The sequence below is a fragment of the Lepidochelys kempii genome, chromosome 19, assembly GCF_965140285.1.
Source record: "Lepidochelys kempii isolate rLepKem1 chromosome 19, rLepKem1.hap1, whole genome shotgun sequence".
Taxonomy (NCBI): Eukaryota; Metazoa; Chordata; order Testudines; family Cheloniidae; genus Lepidochelys; species Lepidochelys kempii.
The window spans coordinates 4,958,049-4,974,893 of NC_136398.1; the positions used below are offsets into that span (position 1 = coordinate 4,958,049).

At 45.3% G+C, this 16,845-nt stretch overlaps 1 protein-coding gene across 7 annotated transcripts in view; it reads left to right on the forward strand.

The window, feature by feature from the left end:
• Window positions 1-16,845, forward strand: part of CSMD2 (CUB and Sushi multiple domains 2) — a 541,235-nt gene that overhangs the window by 278,109 nt on the left and 246,281 nt on the right. For 5 of the 7 annotated variants that reach the window (XM_073317325.2, XM_073317326.2, XM_073317333.2 and 2 more), the window contains 3 exons: window positions 6,429-6,516; window positions 7,706-7,830; window positions 16,207-16,328. The exons of 1 other annotated variant lie outside the window; for it this stretch is intronic. In XM_073317325.2, the coding sequence (XP_073173426.2) occupies window positions 6,429-6,516; window positions 7,706-7,830; window positions 16,207-16,328 (335 nt within the window). The remainder of the gene's footprint in view (window positions 1-6,428; window positions 6,517-7,705; window positions 7,831-16,206; window positions 16,329-16,845) is intronic. One more of the 7 variants, XM_073317332.2, reaches the window with a different exon arrangement.

Consider the following 16,845-nt stretch of genomic DNA (forward strand, 5'->3'; position numbering starts at 1 on the left):
GCCAGCACCTCACAATATCAAACCCTTGTGTCCCAAATCCTTCAAACCTACTAGCACCTGCATAGCTTGAAGCACGTGAAGAGTTCAATGCCTGATCTTGAACCACTGATTTCAGTGGGATCCACTCACATGCTTAAAGATACCTAAGTGCCGAAGTGCTTTCTTGGATTGGGACCACAGTAAGCATTTGCTTTGTTTTGCTAGAGTATGTTATCAGGGGATCATCTCTTTATATTTGAGAAGTAAATTCTTCACCCTGTTATTGGACAGAGGTTTGCATGGGAGTAACTGGAAGCAGAGTTTGCCTCTTAGGGTATTTCTGAGCTGAAAAAGAAGGGTATTCTTAATTTGGGTTAGTTAACTCGGGTTAAAATAGCAGTGAAGCCCCTGCAGCCCTGAAGCCCCCTTTGAACGCAGGCTACAAGCTCAAATCAAAGCCTGTCGAGGTGCATCTGCACAGCAGCTGGGAGACAAACTTGTGTGGGCAGGCTCATGCTTGCACCCTAAAAATAGCTGGGGCTGGAGCTCGGACTCTCAAGCCTAACTCCAGCCTGAATGGCAGAGTCTACCCAGCTATTTTCAGCATGCTAGCATGAGCCCTGCTGACGCACGTCCGTCTACCTAGACTTGGATTCACGCTCCCAGCTGCAGTGTGGACATAGTTTAGAAGAGCCTGGGTTTGAACTCAGGCTAACCCAAGTTAAAAGCTGAGCTGCTTTGTCTTCACTGCTATTTTAACCCAAGTTAATTAAGCCAAGTTAAAAATACCCCCTTTTTTTCCCTGTAGTCGTACCCTTAGAAATCATCCAGCTTAATTTTAACCTCTTCAGAACATGATGGCTACTGAAATCCTATTTTTAAACAGAAGAGATTGCTTGCATCTCTTCTCTGCTTTCCTCGCACGGAGAAACTTTCGGGCGGGGGGGGGGAGGGAGGGAGGTTGTACCTCTCTATTAAATACTTCTCTTTTATCTTGTAGCTCATATTAAACAATCCTAAATTCAATAGAAAGCTGCCCCCAGGAGAGGCATCAATGAAATTCCTTTATTAACATGAGGGAAAAAATTGAGGGATCATCCTCTTTAGCTCTTCTTTCAGTAGAAGGAGTAAATTACTTTGGCAAACAATGCAATCACAATTGGCTGCTTCTGAATAAGGGATGGAAAGAAATTAGAGTTGGCATAAGGAGAAGAAGAGGGAAGGAGGGGGAGAAGAAACCCCCCCCCCAACCCTTTAGGGAAGAAAACTCTCGAATCTGTAATTTATAAAGTCAACAGTTCATTAAGATCGAGGCTTATTGTTTCCCCAGTAACCTTGAAGAATTCATTGACAACGCCAGAGCCTGGAGCTCAGCTCAGTCAAACCTCTTGTAAAATGAAAGCAAATTGTCAGCATGGCAAATATGGATTTTAGCCTCGTGCAGGGTTAAATCAAGACATTTCTCTCTATTTAAAAATAAATAAATAACAGAAGAGGGAAGGTTTGTGCATGATAGTCAGAAGCAAGAGTTGTGGGTGAGCCATCCAATGCATCCTCTCCCCTCCTTCTCTATCACTCCCATGCTGACATTTATAATATTCCAACTACTACGACATCCGGGTGACTTTTCTCTCTTCCCCTGCTTCCTATTTTATCACCCCACCTGCTGGCTTATCTGTCCTTTACTATGTGAATAACATGCTAGCATACAGGGAAATAACCATTTCCAGTAGTCACAGATGTGATGGATAGTTGAGTGTTGCTCCTCTGATGCCTTGGGGTTATACGTGACTCTGTTTGGTGCCCCACTTCCTCGTATCAATTCCGATAGGCCGCTGGGTTCCAGTTGCACCATCATCTTGTATGGGGCTTAGTAAATTCCATGGAATGGCTTTTAAATCTGCTTGGGACAAGTAACTTTGGAGGATACGTGGATAATGTTGTTGTCTTTTTAGAGAGCTGAAAAGAAGAGGATGGGGTAGGGGGATACGTGTTGTCTGTGGTGTTGGAATCTGCTTTGCAAGATGCTTTGAGAACTCGAGTGCTTAAATGCTGACCCCGTCCCCAGTAAAAGTATTGGAAAGCACGTGGCACATACGTTGTGTGCATATCTGCACAACAGTGCATTTTTGGTCTTGGAAAAGGCATAGGAATGAAAAGAAATCTTAGTGTTTATCACCTTGAACACTTGTGATTTGTACACTGCAAATATGGTCAACACCCACTCTCTCTTCTCCCCCCTCACCCCCCGGGGCCATAGACCATTTCTTTTTCATTGTTGCAAAATCTCTGCACATGAAAGTTAGGCCCAGCATATTTGCCTTGAGGTGGGTAATTCATATCACATGGGTGCAGGGAGGCAAAATAGAGTTAAGAAACCCAAAGGAAAATGAAGTGACTTGATTGACCCACCCTACAGACCTCTCCTTTCCCACAAGTGATTTGTTATTTCCAGCACTTTCATCACCCCACTGGGTAGCACTGATGGATGAAGTTATTCCCACAAGTACCGCCTCCATCTTTAAAGAGCTGATGTCCTGCTCAAGAGTCGCTCTGGGAGGCAGATATTTGTTGCTGGTTTTGTTTTTTGTGAAAGTAATGCCTTTCCTAAAACATGCTCCCTTGTTCCTGGAGGACATTTTACCCTGACCTTTCTGTTTGTTTTGGCAGAGGCCTTTATTGCTGGAGCCCCATGTCCACCTTTCCTTGCTGCTAATTCCAAGGACACACAAAGCACTTTCACAGAATATCACAGGGTTAGAAGGGACCTCGGGAGGTTCTCTAGTCTAACCAGGACCAATCCCCAATCATCCAAATGTAATTTTTTTTTTTTTTGGCCCCAGCTCCCTAAATGGTCCCCTCAAGGATTGAAGGCCAATCCTTTAGCAGGCCAATGCTCAAACCACTCAGCTATCCCTCACCCCCTTCAGCAGAGGCACTCTCTGGCTTGAAATACAAAGTGGGCTCCTCTTTCACTTCTGCACAGTCAAAACAAGCATGCATGTGTTTAAAACCAGAGCACTAGCTGCTTATTTGCCCTTCTTGGCTATTTTTGAGCTGTGTTTGCCAAAGATATTTTCATAAGCAGGAGGACGCCTCGGGATTGTTCGACCCACAAAGATAATTAATAGCCAGGGATAATCTCTCAGGCTGCAAGATGATCCTGGATCACAGCTGCTAGAGGTTTCAGTGAGCTGAAATAAGGGGTATCCTAGGATAGTTTGTCAAAAAAGGGTGGTATAGTGGTTAGGACAGTAACTAGGGACTTGAGAGAGGGGTTCAAGTCCCTGTTCTGCTAAAAATGTAGAGAGATGGTGGGGATAAGTACTTGTACCTGGTGGTGTGGGCCTTGCCTAAGGGCCCCCAGACACCACTTGACCCTTCCTCTTGCCACTGTGTAATAACAGAGCTAATTTAGACACAATTCAGTGTCTTGTTACATGCTGCACTTTCAAGGTGCGCTGCATCGTAGCAGATCAGCAGCCCAGGAATGCATCCCGTTTAGCAGCACATGGTGCATTTAGTAGCCTGGTTTTCAGTATACCATAAGGATCACTTGCATGGTATTAAGACTGAAGGAGCACAGGTCTGGCTGGATTGCCCCTGTCTGAGCCACTGTGCTGGGTTGCAGTTTAATGAATCCCTCACTTGGCTTCAGGTCTCAGAGAAATTACCTTTGTCATTCAGCTGGTTTTCCAGGTTGCGTACACGTTCTATTCTAAAGCTTCTGCGCCCTGTTTCAGACTATCAGAGCTGTGCAAAATGTTTGCACCAAAATACAAAGTGCTTTCCTAAGTTCGGGGTTTGCTTAAGACTGAAATTCAGGCCAGTCGCCTTGATATATTTCTTGAAACTGGCAGACCCCTCCAGCAACTCTGGGCCCTCTTTATGATTTCAAATCCAAGTTACACCACATTCATTTCAATAGAAATCCAGGTAAAACATGGCGCTTTCATCTGTGTTTTGCTTTGAGGAGCTGTGTGTGTTTGAGTATGATGTTCAGAGGGGGAGTGGGGGATGGATGGTACAAATTCTCACATCTCATAACCAAAGGAAATATTTTCATAAATCTCTGCGAAGGAGAAACCACTGGGTATCTGGCAGCTCTGTTAACTCATGGAGGTGCCCATTCAGCAAACAGGGTTTTTTAATGGCTGCCTACATTATCAGATGATTGCTGTCTAATCTGACACTGTATTGCAAATATATATGGCACAATCTCCTTCTCTAAGGAGAAGTTCCCTCTCAACTTCTCCACACATTCGGAGTCCCCAGGATATATAAAAGGTGGCAGCAAATTTTGTTGTTATAAAGTGTAGCCAACAGGAAATAAAGCATTGACCACTATATTGTTGCTTGTGGCACCTTAGAGACTAACCAATTTATTAGAGCATAAGCTTTCGTGAGCTACAGCTCACTTCATCAGTTACTCTGATGTTACTCTGAAACCTATATTGTTGCTGTTTCTTTTGCTTGTTTCCCTGGCTGCTCTGGCATTCCTGAGCCTGTGTGTATGAATTAATCAGAGGGTTCTGAGGATGCCCCAGTACCCACAAGGTTGGAAAGATGCTTCTAAGAGAGATTGCTCGTAAAGCCGCGTCTTCCCTGTGAAACAGGGCACTTGGAGATGGCAGGACACCACATCTCCCCTTGTGGTTGCGTAGCTCCTGCAGTGTTTCAAAGGAGTTGGGTACGAAGCCCTGTACTAAGATTCTGGGGAGCTTCTGGGCCCTGAAGATAGGGAGGCAGATGCCATGTTGGGGTGAAGGGGGCAGTTTAGTGAAAGGATTGTGGCTGAGGCAGAAGGTAAAGTATCTGTTTTATATATATTTTAAATCCTTGTAGAGCAGCAGTGGCAAAGATGTCAGGATTAAGGAAAGGGAAGAGAAGGGCCTTGTTGTTCCTGCCTCTCAAAGAAGGTATGGCATTCAGATACTACGGGGATGAGCTGTATAGAAAATCCTTTAGAAAGAGAGATGTGTCTACCTCGGCATGCAGCTGAGGACCTCCACCCCACAAAGTCATGCTCCGGTAGCACTGGAACCAAAGGGGAAACCTGTATTTGCTCTAATATTAAGGCTTCCAGCATGTGTCAGCAGCAGCTCCTTGTAAGGCATTGGGATTGAAGCTTTGAACCCCTGGAAGCAGATGGCTCCTTCTATCCGTCTGAGAGCAGCAGCGTCCCCCGCTTGGCAAGCGCAGTACCTAACAACAAAGTGGCGTTTAACCGTACAGTGAAAAATTGCTAAATGCAGCTTTCTTGCCTTCAGCGTACTCAGTGGTGCGCAGGGCCATGTCTCCACAGACAGCGCATGTGCATCTATTGTTCCATAGTCACATTCCCACACCGCCACACCGTTTGCAGTGTGCGCGGTATCACGTGGCACTGATGCGGCGGGTACACACGTGCTGTGTGAAAGGCATGCTTTCCATCACATTGCCATCCACTCTTGAGTGCTCTGAAGGCCACTGCTCTAATTAAATAAATTCTGGCGTGTAACTGAGAGGATGGTTTGGCTTCCTTTCGTTTAGGCTGAGGCAGGAGGGAAGCATGCTCATTTATGTTTCATGCTTCATCACTTCAGCAGCATTGCGGAGAAATGCCACCTTTTCCCCCTGCATCTTTTCCTCTGCGACGTGAGAAAATTGAATCATCTAGATTTCAGCCACTCCATGACAAAACTGTCCCTTTTCTGATCTTCGTATACATGAAAAAAAATGTTTTGGTGGTTATCAAAATGTAAAGTTGAAATCAACATATTGCCAGAGCTCATTTCATCCTCGTTGGGAACCGTCTGTGGTTTATGCATTCTCTGCGTCTATGCTTGTTTGCGCCATTTGACAGATTTGCGGGGGGAAATGGGAAAGGGGTCAAACATACAGATGTGTTTATTCAGTGCTGATTATCTCTTTATAAATCTCTTGTTTATAAGCAGCTATATCAAGGTTGCTCCATAAAAGTTTTCATATTCAAACTTAATGACTTGCTTTAAAACTTCAGACTGGCTTTTATTTTGGGCAGTTTGTATCACACATCCACCTTTTATTGAGTTGCTTTCTTTCACCGGCACCAGTCAGGTGGCATTTTGATGGGCATTGGGAACACACCTTGTCATGCTGCAGGTGACCTTTTTAATAGCGGTCTTTGGGAACATTCTCTTTAATTGGTATAATTTTGAAAAATGCAAGACTTCTTTTACAATGGTGCTTCTGTAGTGTAACGAAGGGAAAGCCATGTTGCTCACTGGCATTGAGCAGAGAAACATGGTACATAAATTGAGCTGAAATGACTTCAGTTACACTTTTTTCCAAATTAAAACAAAAAGCTAATGCATTCCAACTAGCAATTACCCATTTTCTCTTCACATCCGCCTACCCCAACACAGTTGATGTAAGATGATGGTTTCCTGTGCTATTCTATCTCTGTATGTGCTGTTTTTGCTTTGTAGTAACTCAGGTTGGTGTGTCCCAGGGACATAATATGTGTCCAGACCCTGGGATTCCAGAGAGAGGCAAAAGGATAGGCAACGATTTTAGGTAAGAACCTTGTATGTGTTTCTTTTGCATGCAACAAAGCTACTGTTCATAACCATCATATGGGCTCTGTGTGTTCCATACTCGTTCTTTAGCGACCCACTGTACGCCTATAAATGGTTTGTGTCTGAAAATCTTGCAATGATAAGTGACACAGAAAAATTGTGTGTGTGTGTGTATATGTGATAATATGACAAGCAGAGATTATAATGAATCCCCCTCCTCAGGAATGTTTTCTCTTGTCAAAGTCAGCCTTGTAACCAAGGTTTTGCAATCAGGGTTCTTTGTAATTCATTTTTTTCCTTTTGGTTAAGTGCAGAAAGAAATGTTTTAAAACAAACAAACAAAAGGCCCTGTTTTACATTAGCATGAGTCACCACAGGGTTCTGTCCATAGGGGCTTCTGAGATGGCTTCCCAGAACACTGTGTCAACCCTTTGTCAATAAGCATATGTGCTGTTGGATAATTGTTCTCATCTAACGTTTAAAACAATGCCTTTGTCCTACTTTAGTAGCTGGCCTTCATGTGAAGTGTGCAGGAGTAAATCAGCCAGCTGTTAGCAATGACAGATTAGCAATAGTTAATCTTATTTCTCTGTCGATTGCTGTTCTGTTCACTAAAAATGACTAACCTGAAACCATCAAATTCCCCCTGAAATCCACAAAATGGATTTCTGAGCGAGGGAAGAAGAGGGGCTCCAAACAGAGTCCTTAAATACTATGGGCCAGATTCTCAGCTAGTGTAAATCAGCATCACTCCATTTTCGTGAATCGGGCTGCACTGGTTTATACCATCTGAGTCTCTGGCGCTAAAGCCACGGAATTAACAAGTGTTTCCAGTACTAGGTGATTTTTTTTCTTGTTTATTTTGTCATTTGTAAAAATGCTGAGCATGTAACGAATTAGGGTGCAAACCTAAGCTTCTGCATTGAGGAAATGTCTCCTGAAGTCCTGTTGAAAGCTCTGATCTCCTATTCGACTACAATTGCTTTAGGAAACGAGCTCCCAACACAAGCAAATGCATGAGAAAGGAGACTGACCTTTGCTCATCCCATCCTATGCCCTGGAAGCCAGAGAACTATTGTTATTCACATTATGGCGAATCACTGAGGCATCAAAGAAGGCAAAGGACAAAACTCTTGTTTTGGTAGTCTCTCCAATGCTAATTAGCTCCCTTTGGTTCTGTCTACTAGGTTAGGATCCAGCATCCAGTTCACCTGTAATGAAGGCTATGATTTACAGGGGTCCAAAAGCATCACCTGTAAGAAACTGAGTGACATGATCGCTGCCTGGAGTGACCAGAGGCCGGCGTGCAGAGGTGAGGGAGCATTAGGAGTTAACCTAGCTATGGTGATTGATGAAAAATCCAGCTTCTTAATCCTCCATTCTGTCCTTACATTTGTGTTTGATAAAGCCTTGGTCTTTCGACTTTCTCCTTTCCTCACATCGGAATTCTTTATCCACCCTCACGAGTGCTGTTGGTAGTGGCCTTTAAAGGGATGCTCTCATGTCGCTAAGACCCAAAGGAGCAGTGCCCTTTGTTGTGTATCTTTTGGCAAAGCCAATGCAACTCTTAGCTAGGGGGTCTTGAGGTCTCTTCGCTCTTTCCTTGTTTGGCTCACGGCTTGTTCACTCTGCAAAGAGAAACTGTTGCCCAGCAGAGAGGGCCCAGGAGTGGATGCAAGGACTCCTGGTTCCACTGTCTGGCTCCAGGGAAAGTTGGCAGCTCCCAGGGACAGCGAAAGCTCCCTAAAACTGGGGGGCCTTGGGCACCCAAACCATGGCCCCACCCCTTTCACGTCCCCTTCCCCCAAGGCCCTGGCCCCGTGCGCCTCTTCCACCCAGGAGCTTGCCCCCCACTCACTCCTCTTCGCTCCCTCCCCCCTTTGTCTCCCACTTTTAAAAGTGAAGGGGCCATGGCCCCCTGCCCCTCCCTGTCCCCCTGTTCCAGCACCCCGGACAGCTGCCCACCTGCCAAGTGGGGGTCATAGTGGCTACCTAGTTCATGCAGTGGCTGTTAGGCTTAATTATTTCAAGCATGTTAAGTGCAGTGAAATCTTTGGTTGCAAGGCATTAGGGGAGAGCAAAGTATTGTTGTTAAGGGGAGAAGCCAATGCCATCAGCTCAGCCCAATGGTGGATAACCCAGTTTGGTCCCAGAAGTTGGTCCCACTTTCCCAGGGGGTCACTATAAACAGCAAGTAAAAAAGAAATCGAAACGATGGAAGCTATGCACAGCCCCCTGATGGGTGTCGCTTTCAGGATAGAATCCCTGATACCTGGCCAGCCTAGCGCTGCTGAGGCTGGCCATGAACTGAGCAGTTAGTGCTGCCTCCATGGTACCGGGGTCACTCTAATTGCTTCCCTCCGGTGCCTGTGGTTTTCTCTATGGGAGCTTGTATCCTTAGAATGGTTTCCATCTAAGTTATCAGGTTCAGTGTTGATGGTGATGATGATAAAGACATCTTGTTCGGTCTCTAGCAGAAAAGAACTATCAGCGCAGAAGTGTGCACTGCGGGAGAAGGTCCCTGATCTTGCTCCCTCCCGCAGGCTATTTCCACAAGGTCTCATCAAAGACCCAGAATTCCCCCTGCCTCCCCTTTCATGGGAGCCTGTTGCAGAGAGACGACTAGGAAATGGCATTGTCTAAATATGTCCCCTCCTCATCGCTGGAAGAAATACAAGCTCAGGGCTTGATTTGCCATTGCATTGAGCCTGGTGCCGCCATTTACACTAGTGCAAAGTGGAGACATACCACCAGCCAATCAGAACAGTTGTGTTTTGCACTCCCTTTGCATGGGTGCGAACGGCAGCAGGAGATGCCAGGCAGTGGCGAATCAGGCCCCCAAAGTCTGTAGCTAATACAGTTTAAGGTAGGATTAGCCCACTCTATGGGGAAAGTCTGGTGCAAGGGGGGAGGAGAGGGGTTAATGACAGCCCCTCATAGCCCAGTCATGAAGGGTCTCCTCAGAAGTGCTGAGCAAGCCCCACTGAAGATGGTGGAAGCTGAGCTTGCTCAGTGCCTAATAGGATTATGCCTTTGAGGTCAGCATTGTAAGCAGCTTTTGCCTTATGCTCTCACTTTTGCACTTTGCGGTGCAGTGATCACTATACACCCTGGCCCATTTCCCTGCTAGATGCTTAGTCGTGACTGAATTAAGTTATCTTTTCGCCCTCCACGTCCTTTTTATTATATATATAGTAGTTGGGATCAGGTGACAACCATGCAAAAATCACATGCCTGTCTCTGGTGTGACAGCGATAGATCAGTACTGCACTCAGAGCTGGAACATGGAAAGGATTTTCTGTGAAAAATATCTTTAAAAAAACGGAAAACTTTTTTCATTTTTTTCAATGAAAAACTGAAAACCAGAAAAGAATTCTGCTTGTTTTTTTAGTTTGAAAATTGAGACATTTTTGTTGCGATACCAGAACATTTTCAAAGAAGCAAAATGTGTTCAGTTTGAAGAATAGCTCTGTTTTGTCAACAGTTTTCAACCAACTGTAATTTCAACGAACCTGCTAGTTTGCATGCTGCCATTTACTGGTGAGAATGGGAATGGCTCAACTGTGTTTCATAGGCCCTCTACTGCTGTATGTACTGAGATACCGCAGTGTTGGGTGTGTTATAAACATTTAGAGGACGTAAAGGCGAGTCTCCTTTAGCTCAAGAAGGTGGGTCTTGGACTTCTGGAGCAGGAGGATCCAAGTTCTATCCCCACTGTTCTGAATATGTTCTCAGTGTGCAGCATGTTGACAGCTGTGAAGTTGTAGGTGGGCACAAATTCGTTGCAATACCATTAACATGGCTGCAGATATTACATTTGTTAATTAGTACAATTTCTTAGAGAATGATTCCAAGTAAAGTCAACCCGATAGTGATCATTTAAGATTTAAACTATGCCTGGAAGGACATGAAAATGGCTTATTGATTTGCTGTCTTTAGTAGCTTCAGAAGAGTTAATAAATGATGACTTGTGCTTATATTATAGACTTGACTTTCATCCCAACGAGAATGTCCGGTATTTTGTCTGAACCACCAGCTACTGTACATGAGGCTCTTTCCTCCCATAACTGATAGCTCTATGCACGCTGCCCTTTACACTTTGCCGTTTCAAAAGTAATGGATGGTGCTGTAGTATCTTTGAAGGCTGTTTAATGCTCATAGGCTACAGAATTGCCCCCCTTTCACGTGAAGTAGTGTCAGCTGACTCACTGAATGTGATTGGATGAGTTCATCCAATGCTATTGCAGTGTGTAATGTATGCTTCCTGTACATTTGGGACAGAACCCATGGAGCTCACTGCTAAAACATAACGTTAGAGCCAAGAGTTTAGCAGCATTTTAAAAAGAATTAAGTATTTATATGAACAATAAAACATCCATAGTTACATTAGATAAAATACTGATAAGGGATATATAAACCTTCGTGTTTCAGGACATAAGGTAGCCACTATCTGGTACGAGACACTATTGGAAACGGAATACTGAGCTAGACAGACCATTGTTCAGATCCAGTTTGGCAATTTTGATGTGACTTGAGCCTTTGTCTCTAAAGGCACGTCTACACTGGAGTTAGAGGCGTAAATTCCAGCTTGAGGAGACGTACCCGCCCAGCTATGATTAAGCTAGCAAACTAAAAACAGCAGGATAGTTGCTCTGGAATGGGGTGGTTAGCCCATTTCATCACTCATGCAGCCGCAGCTACGCTACCCTTTTTAGCATGCTCGCTTAATGAGAGCTAGGGCAGGTAGGTCTGTACCTCCCACTCCAATGTAGACATACCCTAACAGGTGAGACTGGAAAATGGCCACACGCGGGGGAAGTTAGGATTTGGATCAGAGTCTTAACTTCATGATTCGGTCTTATTTTCAACAATAGAACAATGTCCCTGGGAAAAATGGACCCCAGTAATAAAGACTGTCCTGAAATTAGCGATGCCGTACATGCTGATGAACCAGCTCGTTGTCCTTCTGTGATCAGCCCCACAGTGTATTCATTCCAAACAGAGGCAAAGGAACATGAGGCTGCTTGCATTTTTAAGTAGTAGTCTTCGTTGTTGTTTCTTTTCCTGCATGGAAGCGAATGCCTCTAATATGTGTTATTGCTGGAGGATATTTGGTTGAACAGCAGGTCTCTGATGGGCAGTATTTTCCCAGCAATGCTCATAGATACTCCATTGTCTAACCATCAGCAAAATATTGACCGCTGTGCCTGGGGATGCTTAAGCAAGATGCATAACCTCTGTCCAGTTATCATTCCCTTTATGTACGTCAGCTCTTTTATAAGTATCCACTTTCTAGATTCAAACCGCCAGGGGACACCTTCAGCAGAGGTACGTGGCTGTGGTCTGTGCTGAGAGGCCTCTCTGGGCTGTGATGAAAAGAGCTGTTCCCATTGCTTAGTTCCGCATGCAGCGGCGCTAGGTCATTGGGGCTGGCCTCCAGGGACAGCTCCTCTGAGCTGCCCAAAGCGGGGCTAGCTCTTGGCCTTCGTAACCAACCGTCTGTTCTGTGGCGCTTTGGGACACGGGATGCGTGTTCAAAAGCTGCTGAAAGACCCTGCACCGGGGACTGGGCTCTGATCAAAAAGTACGAGTAGGTTGGTCAGATCAAAAGTGCAGAGTCCAAAGCTGCAGGTAGCTTAGGGTCTCAAAATAGTCCAGTGGGGCCATTACGATTCTAGCTCAGCCATTGTTAACAGCTCTGTTGCATGTGCATATTTTGTGGACACCCACACCCACGGGAGAGCTAGAGAGAGAGAGAGAGTGTGTGTGTGTGTGCACTAAGGATTCTTGATCACTGGAGGTGAATTTCACAGTGTTCGCAACCTCAAGCATTCAAAAATAAGTCAGGCCCCCAGATTTTTTTTTTAATTTGGTTCTTTTTATGTGCTTTCTCAGACTTTAGGGTGCATTCAGGTCATGCTTTCGTTCTTTTCTCTGCAACTATAACAGCTAGACACGTTTTTGTTTTTTTTTTCCCCAATGAAAGCTGAGATTTTCATGCAATCTCTTCATCCTAGCAGCTGGGGCTTTTATTTCAGGAAACTTGTGATAAATTCTTGAAAGTTGCCTTCACTGAATTTTCACCCCTCTGAAGAGGGACCTGCACAAAGCCTGTCCGTCAGTTACATCCCACTGAATCCTACCTGAAGGATTCAGTGGGATGTTAAGTGGTTCGTAAACTGTGTGCTGAGCTCCTGCTGCAATGGACAGAGGAGAGGTTTTTCACCACAGCGCTAACTTCTCACCTTTATGTCACTCTCCCTCAATTCCCATCCAGTCCTCCCACAATAACTGGGCTTCACCCAGGCCCTGCTTAATATGGTTCACATTGCAAGCCCTTCTATATTACAGCTTCAATGGAGATATGAACTTCTGGGACAGGTATGCGAATCTGGGACAATGCAGATCCTAAAGCTCAGAACAAGTGCATGAGAGCTGGTGTCAAGGCATTCTTAGCTGAACTTTCAGTGGAAACTCAATGAACCCAGAGCCTGATCCATCTCTTATGGAACAGTGCAAATGCTTTGTTTGGTAAATCTTTTCCAGCCACAACCTGAATGACATTCACAGCATCAACCACTCCCCACTTCCCTACCCTTATTGAAATACAGAAAACCCGATCTTCCTACCCTTAGCAGACTTGTCTGTAACCTGAAAAGGAAGAGGAGCCAGAGACGCTATGAAGTTAAAGCACAGAACTCTTAATGCACGATAGCAGGGTCCTCATAGCTGCTTAGTGCCCTGCAAGTAGAGTGCAATAGAGTTATACCCTGGCTTGCTGTTGTGTGCTAAAAGGCTGTGTGGACAAGCCCGTAGTTGTAGTATACGCAGGGGCTTTAGAACAAAACAGTCATACTAGGTCAGACCAATGGTCCATCTAGCCCAGTATCCTGTCTCCGATAGTGGCTAGTACCAGAGCTTCAGAGAGAGTGTACAGAACAGGAAAGTTGGAGTGATCTGCCCTTCTTTTCCCCTCCCAGCATCTGGTAATCAAAAGCGTGTTAAACAAAAGCCAGTGATCCTGCTCATTATGACTTATGGCTTTCACTAGGCAATGAGCAAGAAGCCAGCAACTGGCAAAATTTGGCTGTCCCTGTAACCCAGCACCAGGGAACGTGTGAACGGAGTTTTACTTAAGAGGACAACACATACGGATGCACATCTAGGTCTTGGCTGTTTTGGTTACGTTTTCTTTTTAACCAGCATGTATAATTGTGATGTTTGTAATGCTAATAATGAACAACTTGTAATACTTTTAATTAAATCCCTCTGAAGCCCTTAAAGTCATGAACTGTTATTTGTTCAGTTCTGCTTTTTTCCCACCTTTAATTTCCTCTGCAGATTTTTGCAAGGCTGTAGAATACCACCTGATTCTTTGAAACAAGTACAGAATAAACTGAATCAGTGTAAGAGGATATTTGGCATAAATATTCAACACTATAAAGCAAATTTACAGCGTCCTCTCATCTGAGATAAGAAAGAATTTGCCTGTGTTATTATGACTCTGTGAATCATCTTGATTTTTTTTTGTTCCTACCTCCAGTTTTTTTTATATGGTTTTGTTTTGGTTTGTTGCTTTTTATTCCGGTTCCAAACCATTTTTAGCATTGTTGCTGTTTTTATATTTTTAGGTTTTAAATGACAAACTCCTTTGAAATGCAAAGGTCATTCTGAGCCAACCCTATCTCACTGCAGTGTAACAGGAGGCCACTTTGTATCTAACTCCTGATGGTCCAGCTGTACAGTGGGGATAACACCACTCCTTGTTTCAGAGGGGTGTTGTGAGGATAAATCAATTAAAGATTGTGAGGTGCTCAGATACAATGGTGGTGAGGCCAGATCAATTTGTAGATGGATCTTCTCAGCTCCTCTACAAATGACTCCTCAGTTCTGCTCCATTTCATCCATGCTGCCTATGAAGTCCAAAGGCCCGTGTGAAATTTCCTATGCTTTGCCCGTGTGTATGAGCAAACAGAACCTACCCTTGGCTAGGGAATCCCTTGGAGTTACTCAGGGCCTGATCCGAACCTGATTGCAGTCAATGGAAAGACTCCCATTGACTTTGGTGGGCCCAGAGAGCTCCCACTTCGGACCTGACCACCATATCCTTGCATAACTATTTACTGGCTTCTCCACTATCTAAATGGTGCCCCCTACTGGTGACGCCTTCCTGCTGACAGCAACCAGCATGATCCCTTCCAACTTCATGGGCCATAGCCATGGAGCCTGTTGATTAGGTCCAGTCTACCAGTGCTTACACCCAAAGGTGTTTCCCTCCTCGTTTCCACTTATCAGTCACAAGGGAGCGGCCTCCGGGCAGGCTGGTACAAAGGGTGCCCGTCGATCTCACGTTAACAAGATACAGTATTCATATCAGGAGACTGACCACTATGGGGCTCATTTGGAATAAGAGAGGAGCCTTGTTGTGAACCTGTTCCATTAACAGGAGGCCCGTTTGTCCCCATCAGTGGCAGGATGCAGCATTGCAGTGTCAAATCACTGACCGGGGAGCCACAGGGAAGAAATGGGAGGGTGAGACTTGGATCAGGAAGCAGAATGCCCCCAAATATATGTCAGCGTGAAATGATACAGCTCAGGTGAAGTAGGAGGGACCTCCTTTATTTTACACCGCTTCATGGTTATTTCACTTGCTGCAGCCCCCAGTTTTATGGCCTTCGGGTTGTAAGTTACGCCCTTTAACACCACCATTTACAGGAAATTTGGCCCCGAGTTGGTTGCTCTGGGCTTAGACTCTGGGTAACTGTACTAAAAGGGCAACAGTTTAGCTCAGGAATGGGGTGTTGTTTGTTTGAGCTTTTCATATGGCGTAGCCCTTAATCAGCAGCTCTGTGTAGCTGTATTTGTTCTGTCTAGCGATGGACCCAAGGCAGAACCTTTATATGAACGCAGGCACATGCATGCACGCCAACCCGCTCACACAGAACACGCACACACGCAGCCCCTTCGGACATCAGGGAGGTCCAGTTCCCGGATCTGATGTGTGTGGGCCAGGCCCACTTGACATTCAGCTCAACAGCAAACGCCGATACAGAGCCATGACTCTGCACTTCACGGTTGCCAGTGGAGAGGGAGATGGGGGCTGGTTCTGACAAAAGGACTCCATGGGCCTTTTCCTTTCTTTTACCCTTATGCACTTTCCCAACTCTGCTTCACTTATGCTGTTGTTAAGATGCTAAGCAGAGCTGCCAGCCCGTGGAGAAATTGGACTTAACTCAGCCTCTCCTCATTAACCGTTTGCTGTGTTGGTCTTTGCTCAGGCTGTCAAAAGGAGCATGGAGAAAGGAAAACAGGGCCCGCCTGGCCCAGTGGAAAGAAGCAGTGCTTCCTAGTTGGATTCTGCAGCGTGTGTTGCAGTACCCTTCGTGAACCAGGGCTTACAGAAGCCCCTGTGCGGTGGCCTTAGGTGTTGAATCAGTCTGAGCCACAGGGCCTGTCTCTGTTCAGCAGCCTTAATCAAGAATCCCCTTTCTGATCATCACAGTGGTGTCCTGTGTCTTCTGTTCTACAAGGGGCGCAACAGCCCCTACCTGCTGAAGACAACGTGAAGCGGTTTGTTTCCCTCCTGATTTTATGCAAGCACTCTCTCCCCTCCCTAAATAAGGAGCCAAATGTACATCCCAAGGCTGATGAACCTCCCCCAGACACTGTCTTATTTTCTTCTTCACAGCCAGGATGTGCGATACATATCTCCGGGGCCCCAGCGGAGTGATAACCTCTCCCAACTACCCTGTACAGTATGATAACAATGCTTACTGCGTGTGGGTGATCACCGCCCTCAATCCAGCCAAGGTAGGTCTCTGAGAGATGTCTCCATCTTAGTATCTTTAGTCCCTTTTTTTTTTTTTTTTTTGAGTCACCGTTCATCTTTCTTTCTCTCTCTTTCAAAGCTGCTCAGGTTTTTGGTGCTGCTGTTTCCACCTACCACGTGTGTCTCAACTACTTAGGGAGGCTGTGACACGTCGCCTACCTCCCGTTTAAAATATCTTTCTTTAAGGGATGTAATTAAAAGTCAATGTAATTATTTTTAATCAAAGCCTGTTCGATATCTCGGTGTGAATGGTGCTGAAATGCCAAACAGCTTAGCAAAGCATTTCATTAAAACTGGCTTTCAGTTAGGGCATGGAACGTCCGTGCCGCGAATGCTGATGTTCCCTGATCTTAACTGATACCAGGCCCCCAGCCAACTGGGATTTACTGTCTAAAGGGTAGAAGGCGAGCCAGAGAGGAGGAGGAACTGGCTCTCTCCACTGCTAATACTGGCCAGTCCTTCCTGTGCTTTGGGGTTTGAAGCAGGGAAAGAAAACAC